Raw genomic sequence first — 18,427 nt, 5'->3', positions numbered from 1 at the left:
TTTCTTCTTTGCCACCTCGTGTCTGCAGGCTGTAGGAGTTCATAAATAAAGCCTTTTATTTTGGAAGACTAGCTTACTGGTTCTCATCCCTGATTCTGGGAGTGGACTGGATGTTGCTGAGGTTGTACGCAGGACTTAGGACATAGGACTCCTGAGCTCACTGCCAACTTTGGGGACATACTGGGTTTTGTGACTAGAATACTAAGGACTGATAGCCAGGGCTCCTGGATTTTATTCTGGTCTAGCTATTCATAAAGAAAAAAAAGCCTTCGTAGAATGATCTGTGGGTTAAAAAAGTTTTGTCTAGACAGTCCAGGTATGACAGCAAGTTGGCTCTGGGCCCAATGCAGGCCTGTATACTGCTCTGGCAAAGAAAAAGTTGCTTTAACAGAGAAAAAGGATTACCATGAGCAATACTAGCAAAAAAAGGCAGAGCGGGATAGGTGATGTGTCAGAACTCTGTTTTCCCCTGTTCTTGTCCACATCATTCATGGATGGATTGGATAGAATCATAGAATCATTTAGGTTGGAAAAGACCTTTAAGATCATCGAGTCCAGCCGTAAACCTAACACTGCCAAGTCCACCACTAAACCATGTCCCTAAGCACCACATCTACACGGTCTTTTAAATCCCAGAGGTTAACTTATGTAAGGTTGAAACTGGGTTCAAATTGTCTCCAAGACTGTAAGAATACTCAGGCTGCATACAACAATTGTTTTTCCCCACTGGAGTCCTTGACATGCTCAGTTCATCTGCACTGTAGAGGAACAGTGTTTATATCCATCATACTGCTTTAGTTCCTTGGAACACTTGCTTCATTCCTCTCACTCTGGCAAAATAGCTTTCATTCCAGCTTCTCTGGCTTTCTAGAGACTCCCCTGTCTCAGGGAATCCCCAGGTGCTGTAGAGCTCATACAACTGTGCACTCTCATATCGCTTCAAAGCCACCAGCACAGGCCCTGGCCTGAAAAAAAAAAAAAGGCAAAGTAGGGAGAGCAGGGAACTATAATCTCAGATTGTGGAAGTGGTCCCTGAAAACCAGAAGAAGGTAAGTTCAGAGCATCTCTAAGAAATTTTGAGTATGTAGTAAGTTTGGAAACATGGAAAAACAAAAGTGCCTAATGGATGCTTCTTTGGCATCTGGATGGTTCACTGGGATCTGGTATACTTCTCAGGCATACCCATGAGACTGAATAATGTACAGGATTGTGGCCTGTTATGGGTTTGTGTGGCACGGGGTTTTTTGGTAGCGGGGGAGGGGGCCGCAGGGGTGGCTCCTGTGAGAAGCTGCTAGAAGTTCCCCTGGCTTCAAGTCGGACCCGCCTCTGGCCCAGGCTGACCCAATCAGTGATGGTGGTAGCACCACTGGGATAACATCTTTAAGAAGGGGAACCTGCAGTGAGTAGGGGGATTGGGATGTGAGAGGAGCACTTGTGCAGATACCCAGATCAGTGAAGAAGGAGGGGGAGGAGGGGCACCTGAGGAGGTGGATGTTTCTGCAGTCTGTGGTGAGATGGCAGGCTGTCCCCCTGCAGCCCATGGAGGTGAATGGTGGAGTGGAGGCCCCCCAAGATGGCTGTGACTCCATGGGAAAGCCCACGCTGGAGCAGTTTGTGACTGAAGAGCAGCCTGCAGAAAGGACCCATGCCAGGGAAGTTCAGGAAGAACTGAAGCCTGTGGAAAGGACCCATGTTGGAGAAGTTTGTGAGGAACTGCAGCCTGCAGAAAGGACTCACATTGGAGAAGTTCGTGAAGGACTGTCTCCTGTGGGAGGGACCCCACGGTGGAGCAGGGGACGAGTGAGGACTCCTCCCCCTGAGGAGGAAGGAGCGGCAGAGACAACGTGTGGCGAGCTGACCCCAACCCCCATCCCCTGTTCCCCTGCGCCGCCAGGGGGAGGAGGTAGAGAGAACCGGGAGTGGAGTTGAGCCGGGAAGGAGGGAGGGGTGGGGGGAAGGTGTTCTAAGGTTTGGTTTAACTTCTCAGTATCCTTGTTTTGATTTGATTTGTAGTAAATTAAATTGATGTTGTTTCTTCCCCAAGTTGAGCCTGTCTTTTGCCCGTGACCATAAGTGGGGAGTGATCCCTCCCAGTCCTTATCTCAACCCATGAGCCTGCCTTTATATTTTCCCCTCATCCCACTGTGGCAGGGGTGGGGGAGTAAGCGAGCGGCTGCGTGGTGCTTTGTTACCGGCTGGGCTGAAACCACGACATGGCCTAAGCGACATAGCTTGTGGATGTTGTTTCCAGGTTTGCCTCTGCTACTGTGCTTAGCTCTTGTTCAACAGAAGTGGACCTATGGACCTTGCTACGAGAAATGGTCAGATAGCTTTGGGAACTGTAACCAGAGCGGGTGTCTGAGGCAGGAAATCAGGTCTAGATTCTTACCAGCAATTTCTGTGTCCTCACACAATATAGAAATGATGTCAGGGGAGTCCATTATTTTGTATCTTTCTGCAGAATGGAATTATTTGCCTATATTGCAGAGGTCTTGTAAACGTGAGCTGGCATATGTATCTGATTTTCTTCTGACAGTGAATTTACTGAACTGAAATTGTATTGGGATCACAGAAATAAGTCTCGGAAGTGTAGCTGAGTGGACAGAATAGTGGCTTATTCAAAGGTCAATAGATCTTTGTGATATTTCTGAGGATAATGATTTCAGTCTCCTTTGTAATTGTGTTTTAGAACTACTAATGAAAAGCATTATAGAGAAGCTATGTAGTCTTTTTATGGTGGAATCAGGGCTGTGAAATTTAAGCATTTAGAAATCAAGTGTCCTTCAACTAGCATGATGGAATCACCTTGAAAATTATATAAAACAAGGCTTTGGCTTCTTTTGTTTGTTCCACAGCGTTTGAGATGTTTGGGCTTGTGTCATGAAAGGGAGTGGTTTGGACTGCTTAAAGGATCACTTCCAGTAGTATTAGCAAAAAAAAAAAAAAAAAAGATGTAATATGAATTTATATAAAAGTGTGACTTCACAGAATTTAATGGCAAGGTTCACTCTATTACTTAATACATGGCTGAAACGCACACAGGAAAATTAACTTAGAATCAGGCTAAAATTAGGGTACAGAGACCCAAACCATAGCAAGTTAAAAAAGAGGAATATACAAAGAAAAATCAAGTTAGAATTGATTTCTTGTGATTTGTACAGAGATCGGGAATGTAAAAAGGGTAAGGGAGACCCTCCTGTTGAGTCACGAGGTTCAGAGAAGACCCCCTTGCTTTCTAAACTCTTGTCAGAGTCTAGGTGCAGCTGGATTGACTCCTAGTCCCAGACTTGGTCAATGGTTTATATCTAAAGGGATTATGAGTATAATAGCAGCCTGAGATTCATTCAGTTGAATGAAGTTCACGACAGTAACTTATGTATAGATTTGAAAAGCAATATTTGCAATATACTTGCTATAGAATATTCAGGTTAGTACACACACACGTGCACAAAGACACTGAGAGAGATACATAAGCAAGTAAAAGAGGTATACCTGTTAAAAATTCCCCTCGAGTTCGGTGAAAATATTCACGTCAAATGCTTCGGCATCTTTCTCGACGGGCGAAGGGTCGAGCCTCAAGAAGCAAAGAGTATCAGCCCAAGTCTTCTTGGCTTTCGGCGACAGACCTCCGATCTTCACAAACAGGAAAGTTTGCGAGCTCTGAGAGGCATCCCACTCAGAGGGAGATGCTGGTCACAGCCCACTGCAGTCCAGGAGATCTCAAAGGGCCTCACTTAGTACCGCTGCTTATAGGTTCAGGAGATGATTGACTTTTGTCATCAATGAATTGCTGGAATCCCAGCTGCGCTGGTACCATTTCACCTGAGTGACAATTCAGATAAGGAAGGCTCCGGGGCTGTTGGAGAATGACTTAAGATTCAGATATGGGATGCTCCAAGGTTGTCAGAGGAGGGCTGGGATGTCTCAAGTTTATGAGAGAACTAGTTATCTCTACCTTCATTTGTTTTGTTTTTGCTGGACAACAGGGGTCCTTGAGACAGTCCGCATGACTCCCTGTCTTAGCCGTGTGAGAGTTCCTGGTACGGTCAAGGGACGCTTAACCGTCTGACTCATTACACTTATGCTAAGGCCTGGTGAGACATCCCAAGTTTGTAGATCAGCCCAGAGAGGGGGAAAGAAATGCACCACCACAGCTTGTGCTTTGCAACCTTGCTCTAAAAGCACCAAGGCTAGAAATTAATTTATATTCTAGGTAAAATCCATAATTATTATGTAAACATATGGCTTCATGGGCTAAGGCCATGTGATAAAGTGCCAAAGAGCCTTCAGGTTTGTAGTAGTGAGAAAATGATGAAGAAATCCTTGTAATAATCACTGGGGAATTTGGTGCCTGATGAATGCAAAGGTTCACACCAGAGCCAAACCAGACTCTACGTTGGTATGTATTTATGCACCTCCATTGGTGAATAGCAAAGTTCATCATCAACATAGATACAAGGTGAAAAGAATTTCAGCTATAAAAAACTGTCAGAAGATGAGACATTTGTATGCAGCTCTTTCTTTTTCCTTTCTCTTTTTTTTTTGCCTTCATAGGTTGAAAGATTAATTAAAGAACGAGGCTGGGAGTTCATGTGGAATGAACGTCTTGGATATGTTCTGACTTGTCCTTCCAACCTGGGAACTGGTTTACGTGCTGGAGTCCATGTTAAGCTGCCAAAGCTTAGCAAGGTACATAAGTTATTTAAAACGCCAGTGACATAAATCAAATCTTCATCTGATTTATAAAGGAACAAATAAAAAATGACAGTTACGGCAATCGGATGTATTGGTTTTGTTTGGCAAGGTTTTGGTAGCGGGGGGGGGGGGGGGGTTACAGGGGTGGCTTCTGTAAGAAGCTGCTGGAAGCTTCCCCTGTGTTCGAGAGAGAGCGAGCCCATATTAGCCGGCTCTGAGACGGACCCGCCGCCGGCCAAGGCCGAGCCAATCAGTGATAGTGGTAACGCCTCTGTGATAACATTTTTAAGAAGGAAAAAAGTTGGGACGGAGAGAAACTGCCGCCGGAGTGAGGAGTGAGAACATGTAAGAGAAACAAGCCTGCGGACACCAAGGTCAGTGAAGAAGGAGGGGGAGGAGATGCTCCAGGCGCCGGAGCGAAGATTCCCCTGCAGCCCGTGGTGAAGACCCTGGTGAGGCAGGCTGTCCCCCTGCAGTCCAGGGAGGTCCACGGTGGAGCAGATATCCACCTGTAGCCCGTGGAGGACCCCACGCCGGAGCAGGTGGGTTCCCGAAGGAGGCTGTGACCCCGTGGGAACCCCGCACTGGAGCAGGCTCCTGGCAGGACCTGCGGATCTGTGGAGAGAGGAGCCCACGGAGCAGGTTTTCTGGCAGGACTTGTGACCCCGTGGGGGACCCGCGCTGGAGCAGTGTGCTCCTGAAGGACTGCACACCGTGGAATGGACCCATGCTGGAGCAGTTCGTGAAGAACTGCAGCCCGTGGGAATGGCCCACGTTGGAGGAGTTCGTGGAGGACTGTCTCCCGTGGGTGGGACCCCACGCTGGAGCAGGGGAAGAGTGTGATCGGCCCTCGTCCTGAGGAGGTGAAGCGGCAGAAAATAATGTGTGATGACCATAAACCCCATCCCTGTCCCCCTGTGCCGCTGGGGGGGCTTGGTGGTGAAATCCGGGAGGGTAGTTGTGCCCGGGAAGAACGGAGGGGTGGTGGGAAGGTGTTCTGAGATTTCATTTTACTTTCTCATTACCTTGCTCTGGTTGATTTGTAATAAATTGAGTATGTTTTGCAAATTGAGTCTGTTTTGCCCGTGACGGTAATAGTGAATGATCTCTCCTGTCCTTATCTCGACCCGCGAGCCTTTTGTTATATTTTCTCTCCCCTATCCAGCTGAGGATGGGGGAGTGATAGAACGGCTTTGGTGGGCACCTGGTGTTCAGCCAGGGTTAACCCATCACAGCATGATATGCAACAACTAGGTCCCAGGCATAATGCATGACTAATTGAGCATATTTTTATTCTGCAAATTATTGTATTTGTTATGGAAATTAATCTACTCAGCAGACAGCCACCAAGACAGGCTATAATCTGAAGACAGAGAAAACTGTCTCTGCCCGTCTTTCTGGAGGTGCTATTAGATCAGGGATAATAACAATAAGCAAGGCAAAAGGCAATATGCACAAACCTATTTCTTCTGTTAGGATCCTAGGTTTCCAAAAATCCTGGAGAACCTGAGGCTGCAGAAGCGTGGCACTGGTGGAGTGGACACAGCAGCTGTAGCAGATGTGTATGATATCTCCAACCTGGACCGCATGGGTCGATCAGAGGTAACCTGTTTGGTTTTTTTCCTTGCTTTTAAACTCAGATCTGTACCGATATAAGTCAGTTTCCCTCCATTTGGGTTCACTCTGACTTTAGAGTCACTTTTGAGAGCTATGGCAGTTTTTTCTCCTGGTGAATTTGATCCAAGGGAAAGGCTTACACAACGAAAAATTACTACTGTGCGTGCAGTGTTTGCCAAATATGACAATGAAAAAACCCCAACCCTGAGCAAGCTCCATAAATATGACTTGTTTACACCATGTGCTGAGGCTTTTTGTTGAAAGTGTGCAGGTACTGGAAGCATTTGGCTGTGGTAACAGAATTCCCTTGGGATGATGTTTCTCAGCGTCACAGCACAAACTCTTATACTTGACTACCTGCTGGAGTACACAGCTATGAGCTAGGTGTCCAGGTTCTCTCTACAGTGCTGGACATGAGTTAGTTATCTATGAATGGGGTTCACTGAAGTTGTACACTGGGAACAGAGCTAGGTACTGTACATTGGGCAGGTACCTGCTGTACCCAGTGCAAAACACTGAGGAAAGAAGCAGGATTTGAGGACTAACCCACCCAGGGAATGAGGCACTGAAATCAAGACTGGATGAACATGCAGTTTTCCTTTTAGGATTCACAGTCATGTACTTTCTCTACTGTATTGGGTCTGGCTGGGATGGAGTTAACTTTCCCCATAGCAGCCCTGGTAGTGCTGTGCTTTGTATTTGTCGCTAGAAAGGTGTTGATAACACACCAGTGTTTTGGCTACTGCTGAGCAGTGCTACCACAGCATCAAGGCTGTGTCTCCACAGTAGGCTGGGGGTGGGCAAGAGGTTGGGAGGGGACAGAACCAGGACAGCTGACCCATATCCCATATGAACAACGTGATCAGCAATAAAAGCTAAGAGAAAGGAGGGGGGGGGGGGGGGGGGCATTCGTTATTAAGGCTATGCGTACTAGCTGGATGTCACCTGCTGATGGGAAGTAGAAAATAATTTTTTTGTTGTTTCCTTCGCTTCTGCATGCAGCCTTTGCTTTTCTTTATTAAACTGCCTTTATCTCAACCCATGAGTTTTTCATCTTATTTTCTCCCCCCTTGTCCTGCTGAGGAGGGGGAATGATAGAGCAGCTTGGTGGGCACCTGGCAGCCAGCCAAGGTCAACCCACCACATCTACAGTTAGATAGCAGGACTAAGCCAGTCCTTTCACAACAAAATAATGGAGGAGGATGAGTTGGTGCCATCTTACCATGTCCAATGTCACACCCAGTACAGGATGCAAGAGAGCTGGGTTTAAATCAGTCCTCTGCCTTCTGTAGAGCAGAGATTTGAATTGTCATGTCTGAGCCCTCCCTGTTGGGCTGTAGGCTAAGACGAAATGGGTTAGCCTCAGACACTTCTTTTGAAGCTATTTCAGTTTGAATGCATATTCACTGAGCCAGAAAGAGAGTGGAAATGACCCTACAGTCTGGTGGTGTCCCCTTAGTGTCGTGTGACAGATGGTGAAGTTGCTCTCCTGGAAGACTCAGGTCCCAGACCTCTTTCCAGTTTAATATTTAAGTATTTTATAAAGCAAAACAGCTCCAAAGAGCAAATCTACAGGTGAATGAGGGAAAATAACAGCAGTGTGAAATAGTTGTAGCCCACTTCCATCAGCTCTACCTGAGCCAAATCCTTACTCCAAGTCATATACTAAACCCTATAGCACAGCTATACAGCTTCCCTTTCCTCACTGAGATCAGGGCTGTGTTCATCCTTGGACATGTCAAGAACAACTGAGATGAAAATTAACCTTGCAAGACCCTGTAAGCCCAGTGATTCGAGCACTTTTCTAGTAAATAGAAAATATAGGTTCAAATCTTCTGTCAAACATATCTTTTACTTCCCATGAGTGCTCTAACCTCTCAGTTATGCTCCATTGGGTAGGCCCTAGTGGGATAGATGTCTCCCAAGGACTCTTACTCCACTGGACTCTACTAACAACACAAAACAGGGTTTTGTCTCAGATGCCAACCTGCTTGCATGGGTCAGGATTTGAAAGGCTGCCTTCCTGCATAGCAGCAAAATTTTAATTGCCTTGGGGACTGCTGCAAGTTAAAACTCCATTGCAAAATAGAGTGTACTGTCAAGGTATATTTATACAGACCAGCATAGCACTGAGAGGCTTTAGCAGCTTAGGTATGTATGCAGTTTGGTCCTATTACTGCGGCACAGCACCCGAGTTCAGACTGATTCTTGCCAGGATTTTGTAACACAAATAGAACCCTGGGCTAATGCACTTAGACTGCAACTAGATTAAAACTGGTTCACAACCATCCAGTTGGATTCCCTTTCTTGCTCACTATCGTGGTTTAACCCCAGCTAGCAACTAAGCACCACACAGCCACTCACTCACTCACTCCCCCCCACCCAGTGGGATGGGGGAGAAAATCAGGAAAACAAGTAAAACCCATGGGTTGAGATAAGAACGGTTTAATAGAACAGAAAAGAAGAAACTAATAATGATAATGATAACAATAATAAAATGACAACAGTAGTAATAAAAGGATTGGAATGTACAAATGATGTGCAGGGCAATTGCTCACCACCTGCTGACCGACACCCAGCTAGTCCCTGAGTGGTGATCCCCTGCCCCCACTCCCCCCAGTTTATATACTAGACCTGACATCACATGGTATGGAATACCCTGTTGGCCACTTTGGGTCAGTTTCCCTGGCTCTGTCCTGTGCCAACTTCTTGTGCCCCTCCAGCTTTCTCGCTGGCTGGGCATGAGAAGCTGAAAAATCCTTGACTTTAGACTAAACACTACTTAGCAACAACTGAAAACATCAGTGTGTTATCAACATTCTTCGCACACAGAACTCAAAACATAGCACCGTACTAGCTACTAGGAAGACAATTAACTCTATCCCAGCTGAAACCAGGATGCTCACCCTGCATTTTCTGCCTATGGGACAGAGCAAATTCAGGTCTTCTGTCCTTTCTTATTTGGACATCCTCTTAAATGTCTTCACAGCCAAGGTATATTTTGATAGGGGTTTGGAAAATTTAAATTTTGGATTTTGATGCCTATGCTGGCAAGTAGGTAGCTAACTTCCTTTAGATCTAGTCCTAAATACATAGGTGTTTATTAAAATCTGAAGCATCACCATGTGTGCTTTATACTACAATAATGCTAATAATATAAAAAGGATTACATGGCATGATTAATTAATGAGTTCTACTGACAGATGACTTGAACCTATAAATTTTGCTTATATGAAGACCTCTACTGAAGTCAGTGGTGCCTCATATAGTGAGGATTCAAAGAATTAAGCCAATAGATAAGATACAATCCCTACCTTGTAGATTTTTAAATCTAAATAGGACAAGACAAACTCAGAGGAATAGAAATGTTTATTATTGGACATCTTTTTCAGTATATAATAAAATCAATCTCATTATGTGGTAAATGTGTTTACAGAACTGAATTGTATTCCTAAAGGTGCAAGATAAAATTGTTTGCATTTTTCCTTTGTTTCAGTTACTGGTCAATGCAAACTTAATATGAAATTATTTTACTCCTGGAGGTTGCAAATTCAGACCTCTGATTTCCCAACACAGCTGGTCTGCAAAAGACAGTAAAATAAACTGCTAAGCCACTGAATACTTTATAGTAAAAACAAATCCCTTGAAAATAAGTCACTGTCACAATAAAGAGACAATGGGATTTAGTCTTTGTGTTAAGTTTTAACAAACCAGTCATTAAAGATTGCTAATGAACCATTTCACAGAGATTAAGAAAAATCAGTAATATAGCTTGCTGGCTACTGTGAAGCTAACAATGCCATGGGGTCTGGAGTCCTAGCATGTCACTGCCTGTGGAGGAATTATGCTGGGGACAAGATATCTTGTATTCTTCAGTAATTTCGAAAAAGATTACAAAGATACCACTATGCTGTGCAATATAAAATTGCAAATTTTGCTGCTGCTCTGCGTCTGAATCCAATTCTACCAGTGCCAGTGTACATCAAGAGGTGAGCTGGCCTTCTGCTGAGAGTCCAGAAAACAGGGGAGTTAAGCACTTTTTCCTCTTTGGAATTTGTATGGACTCAAGAGGGTGTTACAATAATGACTATTCCTGAAGCTGCAGCTGGAAACACAGCTCTTGGGGGATTCCTTCCAGTGTTTTCCAGGGGAGGAGCATATGCCTTCCCGGTGACAGTGGAATGTCGGCAAGCAGTACAAGGGCCAGTTTGTGCTCTAGGGCCACTGAGAGCTGTGCTGGCAATCTGCAAAGACTGGTACAGAAAATGAGAGGGGTTAAATGCCAAACAGGGCCTATGATTTAGGTTCAGTGAGCACAGGGCAGCAGAGTAAAAAATGCAGAAAGGCAAAAAAGATGCAATAGTAAGAAATTGTGAAGGAATGCTGAGGGAGAAACTTCTGTATCAGAACCCTGGGATTCACAGCTATGCTGCGACTCCTTTACATATGTGGAGCCCAAACAAAGACTGTAGTAAATTGGAAAAAGAATATAAAGACATTCCATGTAGTCTGGTATCTGATACAGGCAAGACTGTGCAGCTGAATATGTCACAGTGTCAAGTTCTTTAGAAAGTTTGAAAAGTCACTTTGTTTTTGTTCTGGCTGATAATATTTATAATCCTCAAACCCCCAAAAGAGAAGTTTTGTCTGCTGAAGAAGTGTCAGAGTCTTTAGTTGTACTTACGTGTGACTGATGGTATCTTTGTTCACTCTATTTTTGTCTATGATCTTCGGATAGTTAATATTAATTGCCAGAGTGTCAGGATAACATTTTTCTGGTTGTTACAATTTTGATTTAAGCCTGGGGAGAGAAAGGAACAAGGAAGGCTTGCTTTTGCTTAAATTCTTTTGTATATATAGCATTCTGAGGGTTCCTGTACAGGGGGCTATTTTGGCTTTTTAACCATAAACTGAACAAATTACTGATCCTTTTCTTTTTGGCTTCCTTGTCTTTTTGTAGTAAGTGTTTACATATTCTATATCTAATCTCAAATATTAATGGGTTTTAATTGTTATGCCCAAGGATGCACAGTCTTCAGTAAGCCTGCTCAGCTGACCATATCCTCGTATTACTTTCATGAGGCTATGTTGCCTGTGGCTCTGATTCTTCAAGATATTTAAACAAGTGCTTAAATGTGTTGCTAGATCAACTCACATATTTAAAGGTTTATATTTTGGCAAGTGTTTAAATGCCTGGATGAACTGAAGCCTTTAAAGGTTAGCCCGTGGTTGCCTATTTTATTAGTTACTTTACACAGTGAGCAAACAATGCTCTTTAATATTTCTGTATCAAAATGAAAATCCGAAAAACATTGTTCAGGTGAAGTAGGATTATTAGACACACATTATCACGATAGCAAAAGAATTTTCCCTCTTGTTAACTTTGATGGGTCCCTGTTAAAAAAACCCAGTGTTTTCTCATAGGAGAACATAATTTTTGCTTTTTCAGAAACACACAAAGAACTACATGGCTTTAAACTTAAATGGCACAGAACTACACTAGTATCTTAATACCATAGAATAAGTTTTAGTTTCTACAGTTGATGATGTACAGAACATGTAAGAATCGATTATCCTCTGCATTTCACTGGTGTCCACTTTGATGCGGTTCATTCTTTCTTCTACAGTACTGACTGTATATTGAATAAAGCTGTTGTGCTTCACAGAATATAGGAAAACAACGGTCTAAAACATCGAGAAGTAAGCACATATGTACAGATTCTTTAGGCATGCTAAACAGTAAGGGAGGGCTCTGCATGTTTCTTTGAATCATTTCAGTGCTACTCATCTCTCTCATTCCTATCCATCAAGAAAATACAACTCCCCCCCCCCTTTCTACAGAAGAAAGACAAAGTGCCAGTAGTCTCTGCAGTCATTTGCCAAATGTCAGACCAATGTTCAATAGCTTTTAAGCCCAAAGGCATTTGGGTAAAGGCATTAATCCAAACCTCACAAGATGCTGTTGGCAAAACACCAGAGCCTCTTTACTTACGCTGGCATTTGTTGCTTCAGAGAGAACTGCCTGATGACTCTGAACATCCATGACACTGCCTTTTCAGTTTCTTTGTCCTAATATGTGAATGCTGAGAACACAGCAGATGGCAACTCATGGCTGTGCCAGGCTGTAGTTCTCAGCAAATGTCTGGGGAGGATCTTGTACCCTCAGAGTGGTCACATTGGAAATAGGTCTCTAAACTCATGCCTAAACATTTTATTTAAGCACTTCTGTTTGTTTGTTTATATAAGGATATGTGTAGGAGCAGAATTTGGTGGAAATACCTTTAGGGGCCTATTTGAAAATTTCTATTGTCAGAAGGCCAAACTCAGCACGAACAAGAGAAGGAGTAGGGAGAAGGGAATTACTATGGGCTTCCACTGGACCAGTGCATGACCCATACTCCCTGTGCCACAGTATGTGTGATCTCTATGCCAAGGTCTCTATGGCCCTCCTTGGGTCCGGCTTTACTTGCTGTCTTTGCCGTACAAGCCAATTTTTTCCTTCCTCTATTAACAGCGTTACCTAAATCTTTTATTCTTATTGTTTTCCTTGTTGTTGTTGTTGTAGGTAGAACTAGTTCAGATTGTCATTGATGGGGTCAACTATCTAGTTGACTGTGAGAAGAAACTGGAAAGAGGTCAAGACATTAAAGTACCACCACCATTACCTCAGTTTGGCAGGAAGTGATCTTGCGGCTGATGACTGTTAATGATGGTAAATATGGCTGCCATTTTGACAGAAAGGCACCTCTGTATATCTCTGTATAAATACCTTGTGTAATAAAACACTGCCTAATACCTAATGTCTCTCTAGATGCCTGGTTGCACTGATAGAAACTAGTCTTAGTGCAGCTTTAGTAGGACAACCACTTTGTAGGGGCTGCTTCCCTTTTCCCTTTGTCATCTCAGCAAGCTTTACCAAGGCTTTGAACCTTTCTTTCTTGGCTGGTGATAAGGAAAGTATTACTTGAATAATGCAAAAAGCACAAACCCTTAATTCTAGCCTGTATGTGCACTTATGGCCATATTTACGCAGTCTTCTATGAGCAACTGATTTTTATTCACAGAAGCACTTCTCTCAAGTGACTGTCCAGACAGCCAAAATCTGTCAGTCTGAAGGGCAGGTGCTGCAAAGCGCTCATTACTTTTTCAGCATTCAACACCATGGTAAGTTCAATAGTTAACTAGAGTAGGTAGCTGCAAATGGCTTCAGTCTCTGAAGTCTGCCACTTGACCTGTCATCTGGAACCCATTGGTGTCTCTGTATGGGAGCTGTCTCTTCTCTGTCCAGGACTGGTTTGCAGACAAACTTCTTTACCACGTCATCCCAAACCCTCAGTCTTTCTTAGCCCTGGAGAGATCACCAGGTCACATCTCAGGTGTTTTCCTCAGGCACCACCTCTGGCCTGTGGCCTTAGGCTGCAGCAAGCTGGACCAAAAATCAGCAGTAACAAATATCAGTTTGCTGATACTCTGTATCCAACAGAAACCTGTCCAGCATGGCCTATTCCAGTCTTTTCCTGCAGCTTTCAGGTCCCAGGTAATGGGGACCAGGCTCCAGCACTAGTCATCCAAGCGCCTAGGATGTACTGCCATCCTGAATAAAATCTTCTCAGTGCTCACTGCTATTCCATGTGGTGAGCAGTTTGGAAAAATAGCAGACAGTTATAGTCCCTTTGCTTCTCTTTTGCATATTGAAATGTAACCTTTCAAAACACCAGTTTTTCTCTGAGGAAAAATATCAAAACATGCTCTGCTGAATGTGCTGTCTGTATTGCTGTTGAGCTGGGAGTAGTATCTGTAAGGGTATGTAGAAGAGGGTATCTGCTCATGTATTGGGCTTGCGTGGCAAGGTTTTGGCAGTGGGGGGGAGCTACAGGGGTGGCTTCTGTGAGAAGAGACAAGAAGCTGCCCCCATGTCGGACAGAGCCAGTTCCATCCGGCTCCAAGACAGACCCGCTGCTGGCCAAAGCTGAGCCCATCAGCAATGGTGGTAGCACCTCTGTGATAACATATTTAAGAAGGGGGAAAAAAACCCTGTGCAACAGCAGCTGGAAGAGAGGAGTGGGAACATGTAAGAGAAAACTCTGCAGACACTGAGGTCAGTGAAGAAGGAGGGGGAGGAGGTGCTCCAGGTGCCAGAGCAGAGATTCCTCTGCAGCCTGTGGTGAAGACCACAGTGAAGCAGGCTGCCCCCCTGCAGCCCATGGAGGTTAATGGTGGAGCAGATATCCACCTGAAGCCCATGGAGGACCCCACGCCGGAGCAGGTGGATGTGCCTGAAGGAGGCTGTGACCCTGTGGAGAGCCCGCGCTGGAGCAGGTCTTCTGGCAGGACGTGTGACTCTGTAGGGGACCCATGCTGGAGCAGTCTGTTCCTGAAGGACTGCACCCTGTGGAAAGGACCCACGCTGCAGCAGTTCGTGAAGAACTGCAACTCCCGGGAAGGGACCCCCCATTGGAGAAGTTCCTGAAGGACTGTCTCCTGTGGGTGGGACCCCACGCTGGAGCAGGGGAAGAGTGTGAGATGGAAGGAGCAGCCGAGACAATGTGCGATGAACTCACCGCAACCCCCATTCCCTGTCCCCCTGCGCCGCTCAGGGGGAGGAGGTAGAGAAATCAGGAGTGAAGTTGAGCCCAGGAAGAAGGGAGGGGGTGGGGGAAAGCTGTTTTAAGATTCATTTTAATTTCTCATTATCCTTCTCTGACCTTTGATTGGCAATAAATTTAAATTAATTTCCCCAAGTTGAGTCTGTTTTGCCCATGACGGCATTTGATGAGTGATCTCCTGTCGGGGGGGGGGGGGGGGGGGGGAATGAGAGAGAGAAGAGGGGTTTGGATCGCTTAAAGAATCACCTCCAATTGTATTAGTAATAGGAAAATGATTTAATAGACATTTATATGAAAATGTGACTTCACAGAATTCGATGGCAAGGTTGACTCTATTACTTAGTACATGGATGAAATGCACATACAAAAATTAAGTTAGAATGAGACTCAACTTATGTATATAGAGACCGAAACCGTAATAGGTTAAAAAGAAATATTACAAAGAAAAATCAAGTTAGAATTAATTTCTTGTGATTTGTGCAAAGGTCTGGAATGTGGAAAAGTAGGGGAGACCCTCCTGTTAAATCACGAGGTTCAGAGAGGACCCCCTTGCTTTCTAAACTCCTGTCAGAGTCTAGGTGCGGCTGTATTGACTCCTAGTCTCAGACTTGGGCAACGGTTATATCTAATAGAGTTAAAGGGTAGGGGAAACCCTCCTTTTGAGTCACAAGGTTCAGAGAAGACCCCCTTGATTTCTAAACTCCTATCAGAGTCTAGGTGCAGCTGGATCGACTCCTAGTCCCAGACTTGGTCAACTTTTTATATCTAAAGGGGTTATGAGTGTAATAGCAGCCTGAGATTCATTCACAGTTGAATAAAATTCACAACAGTAATTTAAGTATAAATTTGAAAGTAATAACTTATAATATACTTGCTGTAATATACTTACTATAGACTATTCAAGTTAGAACACGCACATGCGTAAAGACACTAAGAGGTATACCTGTTAAAAATTCCCCTCGAGGTCAGTGAAAAGATTCACGTAGAATGCTTCGGCATCTTTCTCAACAGGCAAAGGGTCAAGCCTCAAGGAATGGAGAGTATCAGCCCAGGTCGTGTCAGCTTTCAGTGACAGACCTCCCATTATCACAAACAGGAAAGATTGCGAGCTCTGAGAGGCATCCCACTCAGAGGGAGATGCTGGTCACAGCCCGCTGCAGTCCAGGAGAGCTCAAAGGGCCTCACTTAGTACCGCTGCTTATAGGTTCGGGAGATGGTTGACTTTTGTCATCAACGAATTGCTGGAATCCCAGCTGTGCTGGTACCATTTCACACGCAGATAAGGAAAGCTCTGAGGCTGGCTGAGAATAACTTAAAACATAGATATGGGATGCTCCAAGATTGTCAGGGGAGGACTGTAATCTCTCAAGGTTGTTATGAGAGAAAAATGGCTGTAGGTTGTTATGAGGACTGGCTATCTCTACTCCCGTCCCCCACCTCCGCTGGGCAGCAGGAGTTCTTGAGATGCACGGCCTAACTCCCTGTCTTAGCTGTGTAAGAGTTCCTGGCACAGTCAAGGGTCGCTTAACTGCCCAAATCATTACACTTATGCTAAGGCCTAGCAAGACTTCCCGAGTTCATAAATCAGCCTGGAGAGGGGGAAGAAATGCACCACCACATCTCCCTGTCCTTATCTTGACTCATGAGCCTTTTGTAATTTTTTTTTTGTTCTCCCCCCTGTCCATTTGAGGAGGGGGAGTGACAGAGCGGCTTGGTGGGCACCTGGCATCCAGCCAAGGTCAACCCACCACGGCTCCCTTAAGGGTATCTGGTCAAGGACCTTTTCAATGCAAAAGGGGATAAAAAGAAAGGGGGGAAGCAAGGAACAACACATAGAGATACAAACCTGAGCAACAGATGATAAGGGAGGCAGTAGCAAGAACCAAACCTGGTAGGTCACACTAACCGATAACAGTAGGTGGAAGGTGAGAACATTTATTTCAGTAAGATTATCTGATCAAGGACCTTGTCAAAATGGGATAAGGAAAAGAGGGAGGCAATAAACAAAACATCCAGAGGCACAGACCTGACAAACAAACAATAACAGAGACAATGACCAGAAGTCACACTAATTGAGGGGCTACCAAGAAACTGCAGGGAAATGGGGAGTTTGCAACTGATAAGGATGCAAACCTGAGGGTCCAGGATATTGCAGGGCATGGAGGAAAGGCTGGGAGGGTGGAACTATACAAAATGATGAAGGAATGTGCAGGGGGAGGGGATCAGGGAGGAACAAAGGGAGGAACAGACAGAAAGGGGTGTAAAAGGGGCCAGTTGTGTGCAAAACATCTGCTTGTCTGACCCAGCCCTGTGCCTGATCACTGCAGTCTGTCCTATCTTCTCAATAAATCTTCTCTTAACTATCTCTCTGTGTAATCTCACACTCTGTCCTGTGTATGAGCACTGCAAGAACTAAGTGCCATCTACTGGTGAGACCTATGTGAGTGGATATGGGGCCAGCAACTGGAGTCAGATTGGGGGTGTAGGTGCCCCAGGCCTGTGGTGCCATTAACTGGAATGAGTGGTGGTCTCAGTTCCAGTCACTGAGGCAGGACTGGTGTGTGTCCTGGGTGCATCTACTGGAGGGACCAGTGTGTGTGAGGAGAGTGAGGGGCTCAGCATGTGCGGCTGGAGTGTGACCACAGGTGTGCCTGGTACCTGGTGCTGGCTGCTGGGGCCCAGGTGAGTGCTTTTATCTTCCCCAAACCAGGTGTGCACGGGTGTGTGCATTTCTAATTCACTAGCAAGCTTCAAGCTGGACTAGCTGGTGAGTAGGAGGCCCCAGGTCCAGGCTGAGGTATCAGGCGGGCAGAGGGTCTGCTGGTGTTCGGGGGGATCTGTGAGTGTGAAGCGCCTGTGAGACGAGTGTGCGAGTGCATGCGTCTGTTTGCTAGCAAGCATCAAACTGGACTAGCCAGTGATTAGGAGACCCATGGAACAGGTAAGAGGGCTCAGGATCTGGGCAGGGGTATCGGACAGACAGAGGGGCCGTGCCCGTACCTGAGGGTTGTGCATGTGTTTGTAAATCTAGAGAGTAGGGTCATGTGTGCTTTCACTATTGAACTTCAGTCCTTACCAGCCCAAGAGGAGGAAGTGGACTTGGCTGTCTATGCTTATGTTTTATGTGAGTCCTATATGTAGGTGCTGTTGAAGGCAGTGCCTTGTCCGTAGCAGTCTGTGTAGCCGGCCGTGTCAGAGTCCTGTGTGTGTTTCTGTGTGTGTGTGTGTGTGTCTGGGATACATGCTCAGCTTCACTACTGGTTGAACCTGCAAATGGGAAAGCATCAGCCACATCCATCAGACTGGGATGGAGGCCCCTGGGTGCACCGTGCTGGCCTCCAGCATTTGGGCAGGAGGAATTTCCGGGCCCGAAGCTGCTGGAGGAGGCAGACACTTATATCATCCCTTAACAGCATCAGCAGAACACGTTTCAGATCTTACAAGGGCAGGCAAAGGACACTGCCAAGGTGCCCGTTGCTACTGTAGGTGTCGGGGGATGCAACGAGTCT

At 45.3% G+C, this 18,427-nt stretch overlaps 2 protein-coding genes across 2 annotated transcripts in view; both read left to right on the top strand.

The window, feature by feature from the left end:
• The window catches only part of LOC126035465 (creatine kinase S-type, mitochondrial), a 63,416-nt gene extending 50,304 nt beyond the window's left edge, over positions 1-13,112 (top strand). Inside the window, exons 8-10 of the mRNA XM_049794088.1 lie at positions 4,555-4,689; positions 6,172-6,297; positions 12,878-13,112. Coding sequence (XP_049650045.1) covers positions 4,555-4,689; positions 6,172-6,297; positions 12,878-12,997 — 381 coding nt within the window. The 3' untranslated portion in view covers positions 12,998-13,112. The remainder of the gene's footprint in view (positions 1-4,554; positions 4,690-6,171; positions 6,298-12,877) is intronic.
• LOC126035456 (uncharacterized) overlaps positions 1-18,427 on the top strand; it is a 430,975-nt gene that overhangs the window by 272,805 nt on the left and 139,743 nt on the right. The gene's annotated exons all lie outside the window — the stretch shown is intronic.

The sequence above is a fragment of the Accipiter gentilis genome, chromosome W, assembly GCF_929443795.1.
Source record: "Accipiter gentilis chromosome W, bAccGen1.1, whole genome shotgun sequence".
Taxonomy (NCBI): domain Eukaryota; kingdom Metazoa; phylum Chordata; class Aves; order Accipitriformes; family Accipitridae; genus Astur; species Astur gentilis.
The sequence above is the reverse complement of the archived record's forward strand: the minus strand, read 5'-3'. Positions and strand labels throughout refer to the sequence as shown.